This window comes from Onychostruthus taczanowskii, unplaced genomic scaffold (genome assembly GCF_017590055.1).
Source record: "Onychostruthus taczanowskii isolate IOZ18803 unplaced genomic scaffold, ASM1759005v1 scaffold20, whole genome shotgun sequence".
Classification (NCBI taxonomy): Eukaryota; Metazoa; Chordata; class Aves; order Passeriformes; family Passeridae; genus Onychostruthus; species Onychostruthus taczanowskii.
This window is the reverse complement of record NW_024499240.1, coordinates 8,325,121-8,349,133: the sequence shown is the minus strand read 5'-3', so window position 1 is coordinate 8,349,133 and position 24,013 is coordinate 8,325,121. Positions and strand designations below refer to the sequence as shown.

General features: G+C 36.4%; 1 protein-coding gene across 1 annotated transcript in view; it reads left to right on the top strand.

Moving 5' to 3' along the window:
• Positions 1–24,013, top strand: part of PDE1A (phosphodiesterase 1A) — a 144,888-nt gene that overhangs the window by 99,693 nt on the left and 21,182 nt on the right. The window contains exons 3-11 of the mRNA XM_041403755.1: positions 1,792–1,974; positions 2,426–2,492; positions 3,404–3,520; positions 5,445–5,585; positions 10,654–10,754; positions 13,297–13,422; positions 19,372–19,473; positions 19,593–19,713; positions 23,660–23,741. Coding sequence (XP_041259689.1) covers positions 1,792–1,974; positions 2,426–2,492; positions 3,404–3,520; positions 5,445–5,585; positions 10,654–10,754; positions 13,297–13,422; positions 19,372–19,473; positions 19,593–19,713; positions 23,660–23,741 — 1,040 coding nt within the window. The remainder of the gene's footprint in view (positions 1–1,791; positions 1,975–2,425; positions 2,493–3,403; positions 3,521–5,444; positions 5,586–10,653; positions 10,755–13,296; positions 13,423–19,371; positions 19,474–19,592; positions 19,714–23,659; positions 23,742–24,013) is intronic.

Here is a 24,013-nt window from a genome sequence, read left to right as displayed (position 1 = left end):
GGAATATTTGCATCTCATTTGAATAAAAGTTGGAATAGTTACAAAAATATGTTTTAGGGATTGTAAGGTTTTTTTCCCTGTTACACTAAAAACATATGAAATGTCAAATATTCCTCAGAAATATAAATGTACTGATTTCTCCAGGAATATTTAATGACAGAGTTATACTAGTATGGATTTAAGTGGGCTATAACAGAGGTTTTAGTGTAGGCAATAAAGCCAAATTGACCTTTGGCCAGCCTCAGCCTTGCTTCATTTTTGCAAGATAATTTGCTCAAATCCTTCCCTCCACACAAGTCCTGCTCTTCCAAATTAAGTTTCTGATTTTTGGCTGTTGTCCCACTGTCAGAAAATTTCATAATCCTTGTTCATCCTGCTCTTCTTGTGCTCCATGTTAAAGAACCTTCCTAGTCTGATAATTCTGTGCTTCTGAAAAATAGAAATTTTCCTACTGTTCTTTCAGTAAACTGGGGAAGGATGAGGGGTGCATTGATATTTTTTTAAAGCCCAGTTGGAAAATCTCACAAAATATACTGTCAGCCAAATGGGATGCTGAAACTGAGCACAAATATGCTATGCTCACTGCTCACCAATAATTTATATGATTCTTCTGACATGCTTCCTATTACTATAATCCCTCAGATAGCATTAAATTTTTGTGGAGATTCTTTTGAACTATACCACACTCAGGCTTTCCTTACTCATCCATGTTTCAGAAAGGCAGCACTAGAGAAATAGACCTATGTAATCAAATAATGCCTTCAATTCAATTGGTACCACTTGCAAGAAAATATGCTGTGCATATACTCAGGTCACCCTAACTCTGGGGTTTCTTGCATAGCTGAATGAAGGGAAAATTGATATCAGACTAAATAAGGGATTTGTTTCCTGGAAACCCCAGCACTCTGAGTGATAAGGGCAAATAACTGTAATGAAAAGATTTATAGAAGTGTGGAACAGAAGTGTTGAGTTTGTTTAAAGAGAGTATTTAGTTAAAAGTTTCTTCTAAGTAAACTGATGACCTCTATTTCTGTTTTGCTGAAGTTTCTTTTTAATACTTATATTTTGCAAGAGCTATATAAAACTTTTCTAGCTTTTTGAACTGCTAACAACTGTGAAAGCTGACTTGCAATGCAATCTTTTATAATATCTTTACTGCTATGACTTTGTTACCCTGCCTTGAATAGGAATACAGATCTCTATGTAAAAGGAATTAATTCTCTTCAATAAAGGAATTCAGTCACTTTAATGCTTTTATTGTGCTGCAATAGCAGGATGAGCATGTGTACAGGGCGTTCACTGATGTGCATGCACCACATCATTGCTGTGTAGCATCATTTACTTTTGCATGTAAGTATCAAAAGTCTTCTTGTACCATTTGGGACAGATCAATAGACCAATGGTGCTCTCACTTATAGCAGCAACCCTGCTGATAATTCTGTCAGTTACTGGTTTAGAGGTCTTGGGATTTTATAGCTCATGATTACATTTCAATCCACCACTGCTCTGACAACTTAGTAGAAAAATCGTTTCTTGTCTTCAGTTGAATAAATTGCATTTTATTGTCTTTTACCTTCTGAAACATGAGCAGTGGGGGAGAGCTGATATCTGCTGTGCACAGCTTCCCCTTGCTGTCAGTCCATCTGCCAGAGAAGACATCTAGTGATCTGCTGAGCTGGTCCTACAGTCAACCTAAGCTCCTCTTAAATCAAGTTTTTAGCTGTTCACCTGTGAGTACTCCTCTTGTTAGGTCCAAGGTCTTTTGATTACCTTGTATTAATTTTTTTGTAGGAAACTTTTGGACACTGAAGATGAACTCTCTGACATCCAGTCGGATTCAGTCCCGCTGGAAGTGCGGGACTGGTTAGCTTCTACATTCACGAGAGAAATGGGAATAGTGAAGAGGAGACCTGAGGAAAAACCCAAATTCCGAAGCATTGTGCATGCTGTACAGGCTGGGATTTTTGTAGAAAGGTGAGAGTTTTGTTTTCTTATTACTGTAAGCACTGCATTTAACCACAGTGTCTGCCATCCTTTAAACGGTGGGATGAACCCAGAGCAAATCTTTGAGCCAGAATGTATGCTTCAATTTCTGCAGCCACTCCATTTTTCTATACAGAATTCCAGATGAAACCTCTAAATCTGTAAAATCTCCTAAACATTGGAAAATTCTGGTGTTGAATTCAATGTCTTTGTAACTTCTACACTAAATCGTACCAAAGATTGTTCTAACGTTAAAGAGTAATATACTTGCAAAGGGGTTTGTCTCATAACTTCATAAACGATTACATAAATCTTTGGGGTCAGACCCTTAAATAGATTCATGTTACTTTGCAAACTCTGAAAGAAAAATTTAAAAAAGATAAATTGTTCCAGTATGTTTTTAAAGAAATGTTATTTCTTAATATTTTATTTGTTCTTTTAGGATGTACCGAAAAACTTCAAGCATGGTTGGTTTGGCTTATCCAGCAGAAGTCATAGTCACGTTTAAGGTGAAAGAAGTTTAATCATTGTAGAATTTGAATGTATTTGCACTTATGTTTAGTGACTTTTAGGGTCAAATTAATATTATTCTACTGAACATACCCTAGTCATAGTGCTACAGAACTGAGCACAAAGTACAGAGAAACTAATAGTTTAGAATTCAGAAATAACATATTATTCTGATTAATTTTGATTTCATTTAGATCCTATTAGAGTAATAGAATGAAATTTGTATAGAAGTTTTTATAGAAATGTGAGACAGTTTTATCAGCTCCCAGTGGTATCGTAATCAGCGTCTCAGACAGCAGCATTTGTTTCCTTTTTAGGAAAGAAAAAGGAGATACTATTGGGATAGAGCTAACAAAAGAAGCTGAAACTTATGGAACAAGTACAGCATTTGCTGTATATTTAAAGTATTAGTCTAGTTCAGCCAAAATATGATCTTTTATAGTAAGCTGAGTTCCTATGTCTATGAATGCAATTACAAACTGGGATTTCTTGAGAATTAAGTACCTCCACTTTTCCCCTGAAAGCCAAACAATTATATTATTCTCAAATTGCTTCATGTTTAATGACATCAGTGTTAATGACATTGCATAATAGCCTATTTGAAGGCTGGTATTCAGAGTAGCTCCATGAGGCTGTATAGACAATTTGTACTGAGAAAATTAAACTTGGGAGTTCGGTTCAAAGCATGCAAAGTGGCCTTGGTCATGTTGCGAGTATTTTATTCATAACTGACACAATTGTTTTCATCATTAATGTTGTAGTAGCCATTAATGTGTTATCCACATTAGGAATTTGAAAGAGTTGGGTAATAAAACCACCAAACTTTCCCTCTTCCCTCTAGATACTAGCCAAATGGATGGAAATGTAATGGTTTTCTGGTTTTGTTGTTTTGCTTTTCCCTCATCTACAGGATGTTGATAAGTGGTCTTTTGACGTATTTGCCCTTAATGAAGCAAGTGGAGAGCACAGCCTGAAATTTATGATGTATGAGCTGTTAACCCGATACGACCTTTTGAGCCGTTTCAAGGTCAGGAACTAACCACAAATAAAAATATGTATGCAAAAATCTGTGTGCAAAAATACATGTGTCAAGTTTAAAATACAAGAAAACCAGCATTGAAATGTTTTTTATCGTACAATGCAGTGTAGAATTTCAAAGAATGTGGCAAATGAAATATTGTGAAATGCCAATAGTTCTACCAAACGAAACTTCACCCAGAACATGCAAATTTTTCTGCAACCCAGAAGAATGGAAAGTTATGTAGACCCCTGTCATGTCATTTGTGTTATATAAATAGATTAGGTACACAGACTATTTACTCAGCAGGTCTGAACCAGTGTCCCACCTTTATAGACCAAAAATTACTAAAAAGGCAGAAAACCATAATTAGTCCTAAATACTTTTTTCATGGTCTGAATCATGCTGTGCTGATCACCACTGTGCAGGGGTTTCAGCTGAACCTTCCTCTCCTAAACAACCTGGGGGGATATATATATAAAGAGAAAAATTGCTTTTCCACGGTGTTTGTAGGGTTTTTCAATAAAATATAGAGTTCTTATAGCCATCTTTGAAAGGCTGAGATAGAAAAATTGATCAAAATTATAAATTTGTTGTTATAGTAATGAATGAAAGTTTTCTTATAGTTTCAAAATCTCTTCACTGCAAAAACTTTGTGTTCCTTTTGAAGAGGCAGTCTTATCCTGAAGTTTATTGAATATTTTAATTTTAGGCTGGCAACCCAGCTTTTCCCAACAGGCTTTATTTGCTTGAAATCAGAACCACACCAGGACCACCATTGTAACACAGACATGAAGTACACAATGCTACTGGCAGAGTGGGCTAAAGCCCATTCTTAGTCCCATTGTTTATGTTTCAGGGGTTTTAAATAAAGAAAAATTTATGAAGTGATATGTAATTTCATTAAATGGGTGAAGTGGTTTACCCCCAGGCAGCAAATAAGCACACACTGCCACTTACTTGCTCACTCCTCTCCCCAGAAGGATGGGGGAAAGAGAATTGGAGGCGTAAAAGTGAGAAAACTTGTGGGTTGAGAGATGTACAGTTTAATAATGGTGGTGATAATAATAATATAGAAAATTAATATTGAAGAGGGAAAGCAAACCCAAGAAGAAAGGCTGCAAATGAAAGCAGTTGCTCAGCAGCAGCAGCTGAGTGCTGCCCAGGCAGTCCCCAGGCAGCAGTGCCCAGCCAGGCTCCCCAGCCCGGGGCTGCTGACCGTGAGGCCGTGTGGAGCATCATCCCCTGGCTCAGCAGGGCCAGCTGTCCCAGCTGTGTCCCTTCCCACCTTCTTGTGCACCCCGGGCTACCCAGTGGTGGGTGGGATGGGGAGCACAAAAGGCCTTGACTCTGTGCAGACGCTGCTCAGCAGTAACTAAAACATCCTGGAGTTATCAGCTCTGTTTACAGCACAAATCCAAAACATTGACCCATACCAGTCCCTATGAAGGAAATTAACTCCATCCCTGACAAAAACAGTATAATACAAAAGTAAGTGGGACCAGATAGTACCTGTACTTCATACATTGTCTGGAGGAAGGAAAGTTGTATTATGACATTAAAGCAAACCTTGTCTCAAGCAAGGTAAAATAGTGAAGAAAAGGAGATAATCCTATTGTTAGACTCCTATCTGTCATGCCTGTGTTATACATGCAACCTCTGCATCCCTGGTGCAGACAAATATGCCTTCAAAACCATTTGGTTGATAGCTCTGCAGTGTCTTGTGCATGGTGTATGAAGAGAGATACAACATCTACAGGAACTGTTTGGAGACTCACTGGTTCATGTATGATATCAGACCTTTACATTTTAAATTTTTCTTTTATTGTCTGCCCACTAGATCCCATGGCAACTTGTGATTCATTTATTGCATGCTTGACTTTGCAGATGTTGCAGGAGAAAAACAATTATTTTAATGTTTTCTTGTCTGTAGATCCCTGTTCCAAATCTTATTTCTTTTGCGGAAGCTCTTGAAGTTGGTTACAGCAAATACAAAAATCCCTATCACAATTTGATCCATGCAGCTGATGTTACTCAAACTGTGCATTACATAATGATTCACACTGGCATCATGGTAAGAAGTATTGTGAAATTCAATTTCTTTTCTCAGACTCTGCTGTTTTGAATAAATGTGTACATGTTTCTTTTCCAATGGAAAAAGCTCATTTGAAAATTTTGCAGAGATTCAAGATCTGCTGTTCAGGCTGTGAACTTTATTTCGTTTTAACAGTTCTTCCAGGCTGAATTTCTCTCAATGCAGAGGGAAAATGAAGAAAAAAATAATCCTTAAATAATTTTTGCTTTTCATCGCCTGAATTTAGGTATTTTATATCATAGTTAATGAGATAGATTTGCAGGAGTGGGCAGGTGAGAATTTTACTTTCACATCAGAGCATGGGAGGTGTGATCAGGCAAGGAAGCTTTAGTATCTGCAGAGGTCCTGGCTGCTGAAAAATGTACTGAATCAGTGCAGGCTTAGAATTATATCATCATGGAATGGCTTGGGTTGGAAGGGACCTTAAAGACAACTCAGTTCCAACCACCCTGCCATAGGCAAGGACACCTTCCTGTAGACCAGGCTGCTCAAGGCTCCATCCAGCCTGGCCTTAAACTCTGAAACTGCTTTTTCTTTCAATTTCTAACCTTTTTTAGCACTGCTTTTGTATACTCTATATGCCTATGGTAGGCAGGCTATTGCATTTGCCTTGAAATATCACAATATTTTAAATTATTTATTTGGGAACTGAAATTAATCCGTGCAAGCATTTTTATTTCTTAACACTTATCTTAAATTAAATACCAGCAGTGGAATTATCCTCACTATCAGCTTGCTAAGCAAAAGTAAATACTGACTGAAAGAAAATGGAGATTGCTGTCAATGGCTTTTGATAATTTGTCTTCACTGTGAATACGGTTGTTTAAAAAAAACCCCAACAAACCAAAAAACAACCCACAAATGAAACAGCTGGGAAGAAATAGTGTCTGATTTCTGTTTGCAGAGCTGTGAAACAATTCCAGAAGACTTTGGAAAGAAAAAAATTTTGAACTGACTGGGTGGTTTTGCTCCTATATATACACACAATAAATGACAGTCAATCATTTATGTTAAGCCTTTTCTCCCTTAAAAGCCCTTGGATTCAGGGTGGGCAAGGAAAGGTCCCCAGGCATTGCATGTTTCTTTTCTACTGTTTGAAGGAAGTATTTTGTTTGTAAGTGTTTAAAGCTGTATTTTAACTCTAATACTACTTCATAAGTGAAGCCTGGAGTCTTCACTAGCCAAGATTCCTTTTCAGATTGAGAAGCTTTCTTGAGAAAGCACTTCCATATCAGACTGAAGCAGAGGCTAGACAGCTCTTGCCAAGAGGAGTCCAAACCAAAGTTGTATACAATATTCACCTGTCAAAATAATATTTTAGTAAAAGAAAATTCTTGAAGATATTAGATTAATTGCAGGAGTTAAGTGATATGAGCAATGTCTTTGTTGCAGGTATACACCTGGATCAGGAACTTACCAGGAGGAAAATCCTTTTTTTTAAAAGGATTTTAAACATCTCTCAGACCCATTGTATCTGCCCCTCTGCCCTTAAAAAAAACCAAACAAACAAAAAAAAAACCCCACAAAAAAAAAAAAAACCAAAAAAAAAACCCAAAAAAAAACAAAAAAAACCCAAAAAAACCCAAAACACCAACATTCAGATTTTCCTTGTGATGCCAGGACATAGTTCTAACTTCCAGAGCTGTACTAGTAATTTTTGGATGTTTAGCCATTGCTTAAACCACTTTGAAAGACACTGTTTATCTCTGAACACTGAATAAAGGAATTTGCTTCATATTTTAATATCTGCTATTTCACTGCATGCACATGAGTGTGAGAAATAACCAGCACAAGTATTACAGTATTAGCATCTTAACCTTCTAACTGCCTTAATCATGTGTCCAAATCACATTATTTGGACATCTATTTTCAAAAAAGTTTAGACTTTACTGCTGCAAAATCTCATTAATGTTGCCATGCTATTACAAAATATTTCTATAAAATTAGTCCAAGTTTAACTCACATTTTAATTGCCAAAATATGATATTGAATTGTGATATTTTTCTGCCTGTGGCAGGGGGGATTGGAGCTCGATGATCTTTAAGGTCCCTTCTAACCCTAACCATTCTATGATTCTCTGGTGCTATGATACTGGAAAGTTCTTGGAAAGAAATCTAACTAGGACACCACTTAGTCAAGAGTGCCTTCAAAGAGATGTACTTGCCAGGCAGAAGGAACATTTATGGAAATCAGTGTTTGAAAGAGGGCCTAGTGATTCTGCAGCTTGCAAAGTATTTCTCTCCCAAATGTCACTTGCAATTTGAGAAAGCATCAGTATCATGAAAATGTTCTATTTAACTTGCTGGATTTTTTTTTTCCTGTTGCCTGGTTAACCCTCCAGTACCCTACTCAATAACAATTTGGAGTTTGCTTCTCAAGCAAACAGTTTTCAGACATGTTTATTGTAGTCCTTTTTTTAAGCTCTGTTCTATTTTTAATACCTGGATAAGAGTAAATATGGTGCAATTCTAGATCAAATTCCTGTGGTTTTTTGTTTGTTTGTGTTTTTATTTTTCTCCAGATTGGCTTGCAATTTGAGGTTTTTCTGCTTTCATTTTCTCTTAAGGACCTGGTATTAATTCCAAACTTGCAGAAGTTGCTATCTTCCTTATTTATTTCTGAAACGCATACTGAAGCAAATGTTTCCAAAAGCTGGGGTTTGGGAAATCTTTTGCACAATTCCTGTTGTTGAGGTCATATGTTTTGTACCTTTTATAGGAAGCTGGAAAACGGCCGTATTTCCACATTTGCCAAAAAAATTTGGCCAATCAGAGTTGATGCTTCTCCACAAGCCCCTAGGGAGATTCTGGTGAAGAATAAGACATATACAGAGCTGCTGTTAAAGGAATAAAATAATTATTATATATTTCAAATTTTCTGTCTATCTAAAGAAAGAATATCCAGCCACCTCAGCTCAATGTGTTCGAATGTTAAGTATCACAGATGGCAGACAGTCTATTAACCTTCCCAAGAGACTAAATCCCAGATGATGCAATTGAAATGTATAAGTCAAGCTTGCATTTATGAAGTTTTCATCTTTATAAAGGTTTAAGAATCTAAGTCCCAGGGAATACATCTTGTAAAGAACTTTTGAGTCATCGATCATCTTCCCACCATCCCTTTTCTCCTCCCACGTACCTGTATTGCTCAAAGTAAAGGAAAAAATGCCTTTACTGCCAATAAGTGCATTATGAGACTCCATTTCTTACTCAGTTTTTAATCCATCACTGTAAAAAAAAAAAGTTTCAAACAGAGCTCATAAGTTGAAATGTATTTGTTTACATATAAGCAATACATAATACTTCCATAGAAAACATAATATAAATTATCTATGACACCCACAAGACAGTATCTTTCAGGAGGGAAGCATGTTTCAGCTCTTCTCAGTCTTGCAGACCCCCAGATACTTGTTTTTCCCTCTCCCTTTCAAAACACTCTTATTAACTGTCTCTGTAAGACTACTTTTCTACTTCCTTAGAAATCCTTTAGCTAAAGTAGTTCTCTGGGTTCTCTGATTTGATTACTGGTCTCAATTTTGACTATATTAGTGTGTGTAGAATACTTGCTCTTCTCTCTTACTGTATGAAGTCTCTGTGTAGACCATAGATATTGTCTGTGAGTAATGTTGTTCTGCTTATGAATGCATTGTCTAGCAACTACTTTACTTGCTACAAAAGCTGACCTTTGAAAAGGCATCTTAAAGAAAAGTTTATGTTTAGCTTTTGTTACACTTTCTGTGTTCCTGTTCTGTTTGGTATGTTGAAAACATTGTGAGAGCCAGGACTGGTCATGGCCTGGTTTCTTGTGACACACAGTATGATGAAGGTCATTGTTTCCATTTTTAGAACTGCTTACAGTACATTCTCATTCCTCTGTCTGTGACCTTTCCAAGCCTATACTGCTTCACCAACAGCCAGTGCTTGTTCCTTGGCAGCCCTATTGTGTCACTGAATGACCTATTTAATTATTCTCACATTGCTAATGAATCTTGACTCTTTCCTTTCTTTTTCTTTGGAAGAAGAACTATTATTGGCAACTTTTATTACATCTGGCAACTTATGCATTTCATATCCATTCATACACATACATGCACATTCATATGTGCATATTGGGGTGTGTGAAGTTGAGATCATTCTTTGATCCTTTAGTACAGAAGCTTACTTGTACACCAAAACCACCTGAAATATGTGTGGAAATGCTTGATTAGCATTTGACTTAATCAGTCCTATGACTGTGGGGGTTAATTATCATATGATTTTTCTGCCCCCATCTTTAGATGGAGTAAGTTTTCTCCTCAAGGACTTTTTGTCATTCAAGAAATAGAACTTGAAAGAAGATAACAGAGGTTATTTTACAAACTGTGCAATACAGAACAGCCTCATTTAGCAAGAATTATAAAAGGGCTCAAAACTCCAGGGTCTGCATTATTTTGTATACATGACCTATATTACCTTTTGTACTGTGTAACTGCATACTAGCCTTCTGCACTTTTTAAATTTGTTTTATTTTCATCAGTACAAAGTACGATAAAATTTAGAGCAGAAAAATCTCCCATGGGTCTAATTTTAGTGCTATGTACACTGGTAAAATAGAGATAATGCTAATTTTGTATCTTCAGTTCACAATTAGCTGTACATATAGTTTACTAAAAGACAAACTATAACCTAAACTTCATATAATGTTTTTTTAGATTAATATACTGTAATTTGGCAAGTGCCACATGTGAGCTAACAGAGTAGATACTCAAAGGAGTTGCAAAGTGAACTGTGTAATTCTTTTGATAACTTCTTATATTTTTGGTTGCCAATATTTACTTTGCTAGTGACCATAAGGATGGTAACTCAGTCTCGGAGAAATCATAAATACAAGGACTTACTTTATTGTATACTACTGAAGTGTTATGGATATATAGCTATCTGGAGTAAGAGAAATGTTTATTTAAGTTGAAGGTAATGCACTGAAGGTAAAACATTTTCAGTACTGTAGGGTTTTAACCGAATTAGGCTATTATTGAAAATGTGACTATGATTTGTTTTTCATTTACCAGCACTGGCTCACAGAACTGGAAATTTTAGCAATGATCTTTGCAGCTGCCGTCCATGACTATGAACATACTGGGACCACAAACAATTTTCATATTCAGACAAGGTAAGTGATGCGGTCTCCTAGGAGTTCCTTCAGTTCATTGCTGAACTGCTTCGTAACTCTTTATAATAAAGCCAGGAAGCAGCCAGGTCAGTCTTGGTTTTACAAATTGCTTCATCAGCTTCTGTCCAGTTAATGGGATCAGTCACATGGTCCAAAACTGTGGAAAAGTAATAAGATAGCTCCATAATGTCTGAAATAATGCCATTTTGGAGCTGATATGTCAAGAGAAAGTTTGAAAAAGTTCAGGACATGCAGAACATGGACTTGAAACCCATTCCCCCCTCTATTTGCTCACTAAAATTCTGATACTACTGACTCAAAAACTTCTTCTACTGTATCCCCATAAAAATGCCTCATCACTTACAGCAATGTGCTTACATTTTGCTTCACTTTTTTTGTATTAAACTTAGAGGGTCCTGGTGCAGAGGGAGAAACTTTCAAGTACAGCTTTAGAAACACCTAACATGAGCTATCTCCTAGCATGTTTTGAAAGCAACTGCAGTAGATATGAAAAAGAAATCTGGAAAGGAATCAGTGTGAAAGTTAGGCTAGCTGTGTTCTCCTGCATGTGCAGCATGTCATTCTAGCTGTTAGTCCTGTGCAAAAGCATATAGTTCTCTCCCTTAAAATATTTTCATTTTATCAAAGGAAAATCTCTGACCAATCCATTACTGAGTGAAAAATGGTACATCTGATACTTTGGCTAGTACAAACCATCTTATTCTTCTCTTACACTAAGCCATAGGGTTTTTTAGTATCCTCAGTTGAGGAGTTTGCTTTAGCTGCTCTTTAAGAAAAAAAAAAATCAGCATAGCACTGGCATAGTCTAACAAAACAGCTCAGTGCTAGAAATATGATTACTTTGGACACAAGCATCCTCACACTCACTTATATGGATCAATTGCCCAATGATTACATTTAAATTAAATCTATAACATAGTTTTTCTCCAATATGTGGCTTTTAATGATGAAAAATGCTAGATTTGCAGCTGAAATAAGGACACAATTCTTTTGTCCTTCAACATAGTCTGGCTAAAAATAAACTTCAGTTTGTAGTTCCAAGTTTATATTAATTTTCTATTTTTGTCCATAATATTTTGCTATGAAGTCCTGCAAGAGTGGAAAACAAATTAAGCTGGTAGCCTTTGAATTTTACTCAGGCATACTTGCAAACAGGTATTTGTTATGTTATATAGCTCATTCTTCTCTCCTTGTGTAACTTGGCCCTGATGTGGCATCCCAGAATTCCAAGTGTCTTTTGCCTGAGGAAAATGGATGGAATGGCTGCCAAAATCATAGCAAATCTTAGCACTCCTTAAACATAGTCATAAGTAGCTATGTTGATCAAAATGTGCTTCATAAACATATGTGATTGGCATAACACAGATTTCCTCATGATTTTAGTTTGACTATGGATGTAAACATATTGATTATTTAGGCTGGCTATGGTTTGTTTCCTCTAAATAACGTTTCCAATCCTATTTTAATTATTTACATTCTACTGTACCATACGTGACAATATATACTGTTGCTCAACAGAACAAGAGGTTGAATTTAGCTTATTAATGTCAGAGTAAGCAGCACTGCTAAATCAATGCACCTTTCTTCTAGTACAGACTTGTCACTGGAGCAAATTGAAATATTCAGGAATAATTTTATCAGAACAGAATTGCAGCAGAGACGTGACTCCTGAGATTGCCTGGCAGGTTAGATCAGGTCTTGGGGAAACAAAATCCCCAAGAATTAATGATGTTTGAAGCTAAGTGTGATAAATCCACACTGCATCAAAATTTGTGAATGTCTTGGTGTAATTTTGGAATTGTACATTAGTCTTTGATTATGCAGGAAGGGATACTATTTAGTTTGCTATCATTATGATACAAGTCTGTCTTTAGGAAGCACTTGAGCGCTCCCAAATTGCAGCTGAGCATCTCTACCATCCCACTGTGATGAGGCTCAAGGTTTCTCTGTTTTTCTGAGAAAAGATGGTGGCTGTTTAAAACATATGAAAGTGAAACTTTTTAATACCTTATTATTTACAGCATCTTCTGATAATGAGTAGCATGGGCCAAAGCACATCTCTCAGAGCAGGGGAGTAACTTCTTAATACCCATGCTATGTGTGGAGCCCCACTGTTGGTGAACACATTGCATTTTAAATGGTTGTATCATGTAATCTGTAGTTGTACCTTGTAGGCTAATTAAAGCATTTCTGATGCCCTGTGATCCTGTCTGCAGTCAAGAAACTCAAAGATCTCATGAGATTTTGCCAGTTAGATCATATCAATAAAACATCACACATTATAAAATATGACTTTCCCACAAACAGTGTATGCAGTGGTATAATGATAATTTATAATGCTTTTAAGATGGAAAATTTATCAGTATTTGATATAGTAGGAACAAATAAACATTGTTTGATATATCTATCTCTATATGAGTACATATAGTCAATATTTCTCATAGAGAGCACATAGTCCCACCTTTCCCACTGCCATCACTGGAATGCTATTACAAAATCTGCCTCTTTTTCCCCACACTAGGTCAGATGTTGCTATATTGTACAACGATCGTTCTGTTCTTGAAAATCATCATGTAAGTGCTGCTTATAGACTCATGCAGGAAGAAGAGATGAACATCCTGGCTAATCTAAACAAAGATGACTGGAGGTAAGACTTGCTGTGACATTCAAAAATACTCCCAGTATTTAAAAATAATAAAAACCACCAGGCCTTCCCTGTGGAGTCTATTTTAAGAAATCAAATTACAGGAAGTTGACAGTGGAAAGAGTGATGGATGTTTAGAGCCTAGGGAAGGCTGCTGTGGTGTTAAGCAGTACTATTTGGGAGATTCTGTATAATTTTCCAAATGAGGTTGTGCACTTATGAGGCTCAGTGCTGGAGCGTGTGGACAGAGTCTCAGGTGAAATAGCTCTTTAGGAAAACCACAATGCTGCCTGAGCTGGGCTGCCTTTGTCCAGCATAACCAGCGGGTTGAAATCACAGTGCAGAGTCACACTCAGCTGCCAACTTGAGCTCTGCTGCTCCTGGGATCTCAGCATAGTCACATCTTGGTTAAGCATTAAAAAATGAATTGTGTGGACAGTCCAAAAATAACAAAGGCCCAGAAGTGCTACAAAGCACTTTTCTTTTTCTTCTTAATTTTAGTGTAATTCTTAAAGAAAATTTGGCCAGCTGAAAGAATAAGTATCATAATTGATATATCTCAAATAATAAGACCTGTAAGGCTAAAATTCAAGTGTTAGAGTAAGACTCTCTCCATTATTAATAAGGAAATGTTATCTTTATATATCATTGATGAATACATATTGTATTTAAAATATGAGTCTTCTGTGTTTCTGTAAACACAGATATTATTCAGCAGCTCTAAAAAAACCCTTGCAGACAGGTGGACTGTGAAGTTCAGAGAAATATGTTCTCCTAGGGGAAAGTCTCCCACTGTGAGTGATGCTACCATGAAAGCTAAACTCTGCTTTATTTGTATTTTCACAAAATTATACATTTATGAAGGAATGTGTGAACATCAGATCATATTTTGCTGAGGTGTATATTTACAGATGGACTGTTTTACATGGTAGATGTACATGATTTTACTTATTTACATGATGAGAAAACACCTAAATATAGCATTTATTGAATGTGAGTCTGCTGGCCCTTCTGATTTTCAATTAATTATTATTCTGTACCTGTTTTAAAAAATACTTTAAAAATCTATAATTTTTAAATTTAATACAAAGTGAGAGAGGAGGTATACAATTTTTAGTTTTCTTAAAATAATTTTTCTCAGAGGATGCTCATTTAGATTTAGTTATCAGAAGGTTTGTGTTGTACATTTAGTTCTGCAGAAATTTCTCCAGAAGTAATTTGTAAATTTCATTGATTACTGTCTACACACCTAGATTTTCAATGCCAACAAGACCTAGCCTTGCTCTTCTTGAAACTATTTTGGGTCTGATACTTTTGGGGCTGATAAGTCTCTGTGATCCTATTTTTGCTTGTCCTAGCTATTGAGTGTGGAGAAAATTATTGTGCCAGTATACAGCAATCAGAAACTCATATTCTGTCTTTTAAAACCATAAATTTAGGGGGAAAATTATTTTCAAATCTTCAGACATGTTGCCTTAAGTATGTTCTTTTTGAAGTGCTGTGGTTAATATTGCGTCCTACCAGAAGATGCTTCCAAGTAGAAAGGGGCTGAAATTCTTCAGCCAAATTTCAATCTAGGACTGTTTCAAGGATGGCTTGAAAACACTTATGTTCATCCCTAGTCCTGGCTTCTTCCTCACTGGAGACCACCATAAATCAGTGTAGTGTGGGAATCCCTGCTGCAGCATACAGTGGCTCCAGCTGATAGAAATCTGGCTGCCAGCTAGTACAGTTTATCCCAGTCATTCCCTTCTGTTATGCCATGAGGAAAAGGGTACTAGGATGAAACCCAAATATATGTGAGTGGAAAGAAGGACCTGTGGTTTCCAGGTTGTGATGTTCATATACACTGCTCTGCTGGACTGCAAACTAAAGAAAGGGGGGAATGTGATAAGCTTTCTTCACATTTCTGAAGCACACTCTTCTCTGTATAGATTGTTTGGGCAGATTCTCCCACAGTTATTTGTCCAGTTCAGTTGTGGACCATTTTGTCTAAATTTTGTTGCATTTAATTTCTCTGTGGCTTTTGAACCTGTGATAAACTACCACATTCTTTTGGAACTTGCACAATCACACACTGTCTCTGTTTACAATTCTTTTCAATCTCTTCTCACCGTAACCGGATTATGTTTTCCTAGAAGATCTTTAGTTTTGCAAATTTTGTTTTTATTTAGTACACAGATTCTTCTATATGCAGCTAGTTTGAAGCTGGTGAGCTTTGGCAGCCAGAGAAGAGTAGAATTTATCATCTTTTTTTGGGTATATTCAGTAAAATGTAGACGAAATGTATGAATTGATTAATAAGCTCAAGAATCTAAACTAGTACATTCAGTTCCATGTTTTGTCACTTAGCTCAGCAATTACACTCTGTTCTTTGAAGCAAGCAGTAAATTCCAAAGTGCCTGTCTTTGCTAACCTGCACAACCTGTTGCAGTGTGATACTTCAGTTTAGAGGGTCAGTCATGGAAATGACAGTTTCCTGGGATTAATTTCTAATATCCAGAAATTCCTGTTACCTTGTCATTTCATTGGTGCAATGATGGATCTGGTAGCCACTTAACAGAGACAATTTTCTTATTATTACTGGAGTGAGCTTCTTGGATCTATGCTGAAATTCATGCTGTTAAACTAACAGTTTTGAAGGTTGCACTAAATCAAGTTGGCAGTAAATTGAAATGATAATCTGTTCAACTTTTCAATGTACTTCCTGGCACTGATTAATTTCTTTACTTCTGTCATATCTATTTTCTTTAGTTGCAGCAATTTCATTTTTCAAAAATTTAACACTGCTGACTATTTAAACTGAGGTTCTGCTAATTATTCTAGCAAAATGAAGCAAAATGACTGAAATTACTTTATAGTATTCAATTTTCTCTTCTGCATGTTAACTTTAGGGAGATAAATGTGCTAATAAACTGCCAGCTTCAATTAAATTTAAAACAGACTTCTGGTCTGAGCTGGGGAACACTGCCAGCATTCTGAGGATGATGTCCTTTGTGGATAATGCATGCGACATACATAGCAATTTTTCAGTCTTTTCTTGACTCTGAAAATTTGTTCCAGTCTTTGATATTGTTTTGTTTCTTTCACTTAGTGCCCTTCAATAAAGAGGGTTCCTTGTTTGCCCCTTTTTTCCTTTGATTTAGCAGGTTCCCAGTGTTCCAGCACCCCATGCGTGATGTCATTGTAGGTGGTGGGGCAGTATTAATGTCTCAAACCACCCCAGTCATAAGGCATACAGTGATATATTGCCTGATTATCCAAAAAAAGAGACAAATAAAGCAGTATGTATTATGCATAATGCCGATAAACAACATTCTCTTACAAAGTCCCTTGACATCCTTCTGTCTAAGGATTCCTATAACTTGAAGATGAGGCTTATATCTTCAGTTCTCACCTTGATTTGCTTATCTTAGTTTGTTCCTGCATTTTTTGATTAGTTTCCAGATGACTAAATGCCTTTGTCATGGACAAATCCAGGTACTGCTAGTTTCTATTTATTTGCTAACTACTTTTTCAAGAAATTCATGTGTCACTCCTTGTCTATTTATTACACTGTTCATGTAATTTTTTCACATAGTCTTGCATCTATGTTTTTTTACAGCATCCTATCTGTAGGACTTGTGGCTGTGGAGGGTTGAGAAAGGATGCCAGCACAGAACATGACAATTTACTTAAGTAAAGTGGAGATCAACTCCACTCCAAGTAAAGTAGACTCAAACCCAGTAATCTTCTGATATTGGGCCTGAAAGATTGCCATGTGCCATGTGAATATTGTTACCATTCCCTTCATAGTATGACAACATCTGTGTGTCTTTTTGGGTGGTAGCAGGTACCTATATTATCCTGAGGCTCGTAGCTGGGGACTGCCTAATGAGGACTGGGAGAGATTTCTGTCCAGGGGTCATCTATGAGACCAGCTGAGGTCTCCCATGATGTTTAAGTTGAGACAGTCTTTTTTACCTGGGAAGCAATTTGGTAATGGGATCAGTCCAAGATTAACCTTCTGTGCAATGATAGCAGGTGAAGCATTTGTAGCTCCAGTAGAGCTTTACCTACCATTTCCCCATCAGGTTTCAATTTTCTATTCTCTGATTGTGGTGGATATGGGCACAGGCAGTTAACAACTGCAGGAGTCTCTCTTTGGCTGTTAAGCAGATTTTTAGTGGCCTGAAATCTTCAGGAGTGTGTGACAGGACAATGCTATAGTGTTTGATCCTTATTCAGATGTTGTAGGTAAGAATTAGGGGGTTTTTTCCTGCTGCCATGACAATATGAATAAACTGAAACTGTGGTTTTGCTTCTCTGTGTGTGTCTTGCCTAGTTGGGGTGAGGTATCTTGTGAGTAGGGGTGAACTTATTTCTGATTACTCTGGAAGTTCAGACATTGAATGTTCCTAAGAAAATCTCCCATGGAAAGGAGAAGTGATAATTATCTCAGTCTTAAAAATATCAGGGTTTAACAATGCAGAGCCTTTATTACGCTTGTAGTGTTAGCTGTGTTTTTTGTTTTGTTTTCTTGGGGTTTTTCATTTTGCTTTTATTTTTTAATGGTTTTGACTATTTTTGAAGGGTAAACTTTCAAAGCAATGTGGAGGCGGAACAGTTGGGATGCAAAATAATTAGTATCTTATTATGAGGTCAGATAAAGTAAGACATTTTCTAAACACAAATTGCTATGGCTGCATATTATTGAGTAGAAGTGAGAGCATTGAGTCTTTATCCAGTTACATTAAAGCAAATCAGGAATATATACATAAAAATCAGCGACAAATATCTGCTTAAATATGTAATTAATTTGGATCAAAAGAAGTCTTGATAGTCTTTATAAAAAAGTATTCTAAGAGCCTTAAAGAAAACTGCAAATTGCCTCTTTAAAGCATAGTCCTTTGAAAAAAACCTGCTTATTTTTTGCTTTACTTAAATCAAAGGTATGAATACTATATCAAAGATCGGTGAGAATAACTAAAGTAGGATTTCTCTGTTTTATTTGATACTTGGATGTCCTTAAGTTTGGGGGTGTGCTCATAAAGATATGTGGTACATAATGAAAGGTTTAATGTGGTAAATTCCCCACATACATATAAGCACCACTTGTCCTCCTAGGCCACTTAAAAAGCATATAAATAAAGACCCACTAGAGTCCTACATGGCCTATACATGATCCTTCTACATCAAGGAGATAGAATTTTCTAAATCAGTAATTATTGTTGACAAAATTAATTAAATTTTCTATTTACAATCAGAATAAAATTTCTTACATGACTTATGTTTTATTAGTTTCATATTGATTTAATAGAAAGCTGGACAAGGCAACAACTCTAATCATAATACCAAGACAGAGATAAATTATTAATCCCAAACTTGTTCTGATTCACTAAGTAGGTATTACAGTACTTTTGGAATGAAAGGTATTTTGTCATAATGATCTTATATTGGTATAAAGTTGATAGTATTTCAGATGTAATACCTCTTGCTTTTCTGAGTGTTTCCACAGCCTTCTTCCTAGGCTTAGTGTTATGCACACTCTTCACTAATCTGAGGGCAGTAAAAATGTACCCTGATGTACCCTGTTGTGTGGTGGTAAGCCCAGAGAACAACTTGTTTTTTGAATAGTCTACTGCTGGAAAAAATAAGGAATGACTTATAATGGGTGAGAGAACTGCATGTAATATTAGTTTATGCGCTGGAAATAGGATTTACAAAATAGTGTGACTCTGAAATAATAACTGCAGAGGTACAGAGGTATTTTCTGAGGTATGTTACTTTCACAGAATCCCTTTAGGATACAATGTTCAAGTTGTTAATAATTTATTTAAATGCTTTTTAAAATGTAATAAAACCCATTATGTTGTTTTGAAAGTTATAAATTAACAAATACTGCTTAAACAAATGTACCATGCATAGAATAAATGAATTGTAATCAGTCATTTTGCTTTTAATTATTCTTAGGGAGTTGCGTAGCTTGGTCATTGAGATGGTCTTGTCTACAGACATGTCAGGTCATTTCCAACAAATTAAAACAATGCGACACACTCTGCAGCAGGCACAGGGGTAGGTGATTTTCCATTCTCTTCATTATCTGCAGTCTTTCAATGAGCTCATATTCAAGAAAAGAATTTAAATAGTTGCTTTTGTTTTGAGATAATTGGAGCATGTCCTTGAATTGACAGGGTAGACAAAGCCAAAGCCATGTCTTTGATTCTACATGCAGCAGACATAAGCCATCCAGCAAAATCCTGGGAGCTGCACTACCGGTGGACCATGGCCCTGATGGAAGAATTTTTTCGACAGGTGCCATTTTTAAAATCCTTTCATAAATCTAGCTCAGGAATCAATGGTTACACGATTTAATATTTTCTTAAGTCTACCAGCAAGGTTGCTGTTGGTTGTGATTGACAGGCATAGTCAGTAGTATATATTCTTTATTCTTCATGCATACCACTGACATTGATTCAACTTTTATGTGTGTTAATAAGACAAAATGGTTATAGTTCTCTATCTCTTTCAGCTGATATCAGTATTCTGAGTGTTGTAGTGGGTTTTTTTCCCTTTCAATTATAATATAACTTGTCAAGCTGTTTTCATTCTGTAGACGAGATTTATATATGCTTTGAATTATAAAGAAGAACCAGAAGGATAGGATGAAAGAAAATAGGAAGAATTCATGTTCAGCAAAGAAGGCAAAAAGTTATCTCCATTCCACATTTCAGAAAGTCCTTTTATTTCTTTTCCTTGCTAGTATTAGCCATGCATATGCCACATAGATCTGAAGGTGTTGCTTTCATAACAGCCTCATCCAAAGCCAGAGATTAGACAGTACCATCCTGTTAATGCTGTGCCCATATACCCTAAAGCAAAAATGAAGACACACCATTGTGAAAGCCTTTTTATTTCTGTGAGGTACTGAATTCCAAGAGAAAACCCAATAGATGTTGGTGTCACTGCTGTCATTTTTTGACTCACCTCAGCAGGTGAAAGCAAAAACCCTTTCTCCAGAGGGAAAATACTCTCCTTGTAATCAATATTTGTCACCATGCACATTGTCAGCATAACAGCTACTGAAATACAATTGATAATCAAAGTCCAGTTTAGGTATGATAATTTCTAGAGATATGCACAGATTTTTAATCAGGGAACACTATGTCTTGCTCAGCTTGATTGTCTTAATTTTGCTATATGTTGACATTTTCAATTCAGAAAGGTCACACTGGAAAAAGAGACCAGAGAATAAAAAATAAAGTATGTGAAACCATGAGATTGTTAGACCCATCTGCCATATAAGGTTCCTGCTCAGGTCCCAAAGATTCTTCACATGAATTCTCAGTAGGGAGCATTGGGCATCCTTGACTCTAGACTTTGCACAGGGGAGCAGACTGGAGAATTGGTGCCTTAATAGAAATAGTTCCTGCTCAGGTCCCAAAGATTCTTCACATGAATTCTCAGTAGGAAGCATTGGGCATCCTTGACTGTAGACTTTGCATAGGGGAGGCAGACTGGAGAACTGGTGCCTTAATAGAAATAGTGAATGGATTGAGTTTCATGGAAATAATGAGCAGTCATGAGTTTGTGTCTGCTTCTGTCGAGGGAAATTTTGAGGATTTTGAACTTGAGAGCAAAAAGGAGGAGCAGATTGCCCAAGAAAAGGGTCATAAAATGACCAACTGTAATAACATTTAAGACACAGATAGACAGGCTAGACAGGGCCCTTGGGACAGTTTCCAGCCAAGTGGAGGTAGCATTAGCAGTAAACAGTACCACGCTGCTCACTGAATGCATAGGACCAGCTAATGTTTTAGTTATTCCTTTATCCATTCATTAGAAGAAGTAACTCGATCCCAAAGAAGCTGCTCAAAAACTTGAGAAGGCATTTATTTAACAATAGCAAGTAAAAGTGTATATATGTATGCAATGTAGCAGTGTAAAATACCAAAGGCTTCCAGGCTGCAGGGGAGTGTATCAGAAACAGAATTCTTTCCATGTACTGCAGAGGACAACGTGTGTGGAGTAGTTCCAGCCCTTTTAAAGTGTCAGCACACATATAAATGCACTGAGCAGTGCAAACACAGTAGGTCTCCTGCTTCCTGGATGCAATGGCTTGTTGTGCATCCTCTGGTCTGTTATCTGAGCCTGTGTGATAGAAATCTCCAGGACTTCCAAATCCATGCCAGCCAAGATGAAGTAGTCCAAATGTATATGAAATCCCTTAATTGCTCCTCTTCTTTTCTTTGAAGATTCAACTACTTCTGTGCCTTATGGCAAAAGCAGTAGATTCTGAAAGAAGCTGAATGCAAATCCAATGCTTTCACAGGCAGCTTTCAAAGTAGTGAGCACCAGCAAAAAAATGAACATTCACCTTGACAAAAACTTTGTTAACTACGGCTAATGTTTAAAATATGTGCCAGTGTTAACTTCAGGAAAAAAACCCCAACAACACTTTAATAGCAACAGCTAGAGAAAGTATATTGAAATACCAAGGAAAATCCGAGTTACTTGTTTAAAATAGAAATACAGCCACTCATCTCAAATCCTTAAAACTAAAGAAATACATTGTTCCAGTAACTCAAAGTATCACAGTGCCTATAGCACTCTACTCTGAGTCTGAATAGCCCCAGAGACATTAAAAGACAATTAAAAAGTGAATCCATTGCCTGGACAAAGAATTTTTTTACAGTTTGATTTGTATCTTGGTTTTAGATCTCATTAAATTCTAACGACTGGTTTAGATATCAGTTCTGTGACCATTATTACAATATATACTAGCCTTAGATTTAAATGACACTTAAGTAGTAATTAATATTATGTTGATTGCAAAGTAATTCATAACTGGGGTAAGGAGCTACTTGAAAACGAAAAATAATCCAATGGGGTAGTTAGAACTATCCCAATTTATATGATATTACAATCTGGCCCCTGTATTTAGATGGAGGTGCCACTCCCACTGCTTCTAGTAGCAAGTGTTCGTGTGTTCTTCCATGCTCTGAGTTCAAATTATTAACACTTCAGTATAAAATTTAATGGCTTTAGTAATAAAGCTCTCCACTTTCACATGAAATGCAATCTGTGAGTTGTGTCTGTTTCTGTGGCTGGATTGGTTTTACTGCTTTTATGGTTCCAAACCATTCCCAAATATGACTTCAGTGACACTTGAAAAAATCTGTGACTGGATTGGTTTTACTGCTTTTATGGTTCCAAACCATTCCCAAATATACTTCAGTGACACTTGAAAAAAAAGACTAAGGAAGGTTAATACTGCCCCCTTCATCCATCAGTTTATGTTTTCCCAGTTTTCCTTGGGAGAATGATGTTCATGCAGTATTTTCATGCATGTATGTTCATGCAATGCTCTCCACTGAATTATAATCTAACAGCACTCTCCATGACAAATATATAGGTTCATTTGACTTGCAAGGCTAGGTTTTCCTATATCTATAATGTCAGTGCTTCTGGCAGCCAAATTTATCCAGCAACACCAATTATAACCTCCTTTGAAAGATGTCTCTTCAGGGTTATTTTTTTTTGTTGGTTTTTTGGTTTTGTTTTTTTTTTTTTTTGTTTGGTTTTTTTTTTGTTTGTGCCACTGGACTTTTCTTTTGAGGTTTTGCAAATCAGTTGGTCTACCATGCTGAAAATGGATATACACCCTCCTGTCTGTTTAGACTGTTGCAACAAAAAAGACTCTTCTAATCTGCAAAGTGCTGAAAAAATTTCAGAGCTAGGATGTACAAATCATCGTTGTAATGAAACTGAATTTGTATTTTTTGTGGCTTCAGCAGCAGAGACATGCCTGCTAGTAAGAATAAGTTCAAGTCAGTTCATACACTTGACATGAATAAATCCATTGAAGGATTTTTACATGCTGGATGAACCAGTGTAATAGAAGGAAACACTCAGCATTTGGCATACTACTACAAACATATCTAAGTATCTCTAGTCCCATTACATCTGGATCAGCAGAACTAAATTGTGAATACAAGGACTTCAGATATTTTAAATCTCATTGGCAGATGCTTTCTGTTGAGGAGAACTTGCATTAAGTTTCTTTACATGAAAGTTGCCAAAAGCAAGTCAGAATTTAGACTCTTAATCAAAATTTGAAGATTTGTCTCTGACTTGTTCTTATTCAGGAATATAAATTAATGAAGTGATCTTGAATAAATACTAAGAATATTCAGATTCCTTTATCTTTCTGTCCCTCCATCAAATATATGCTTATAATATTAAACATTGTTGTTTACAGGGAGACAAGGAGGCTGCTTTAGGTCTTCAATTTTCCCCACTTTGTGACCGCAAGTCCACTTTGGTAGCTCAGTCTCAAATAGGTAATGAAAAACTGTGTTTTTCTCTTTTTTGTCTGTATAGGAGCATGTAAATTCACAAGATATTTAATTTACCCATTTTGAATTTTAAATGTTCAAAATTCCATCATATGGAAGGTATTTCTTTGCACCTATCTGTTCACCAAACTCCTGTACTTTTGCAGCAGAATGGTGCTGGTCTCAAAAGAACATGATGTCATTTCAGCATATGTGAGGGAGGGGTAGGAGAGGGATTAACCAAAATACTGGACATGGGCCCAGCTTCTACTGTACAC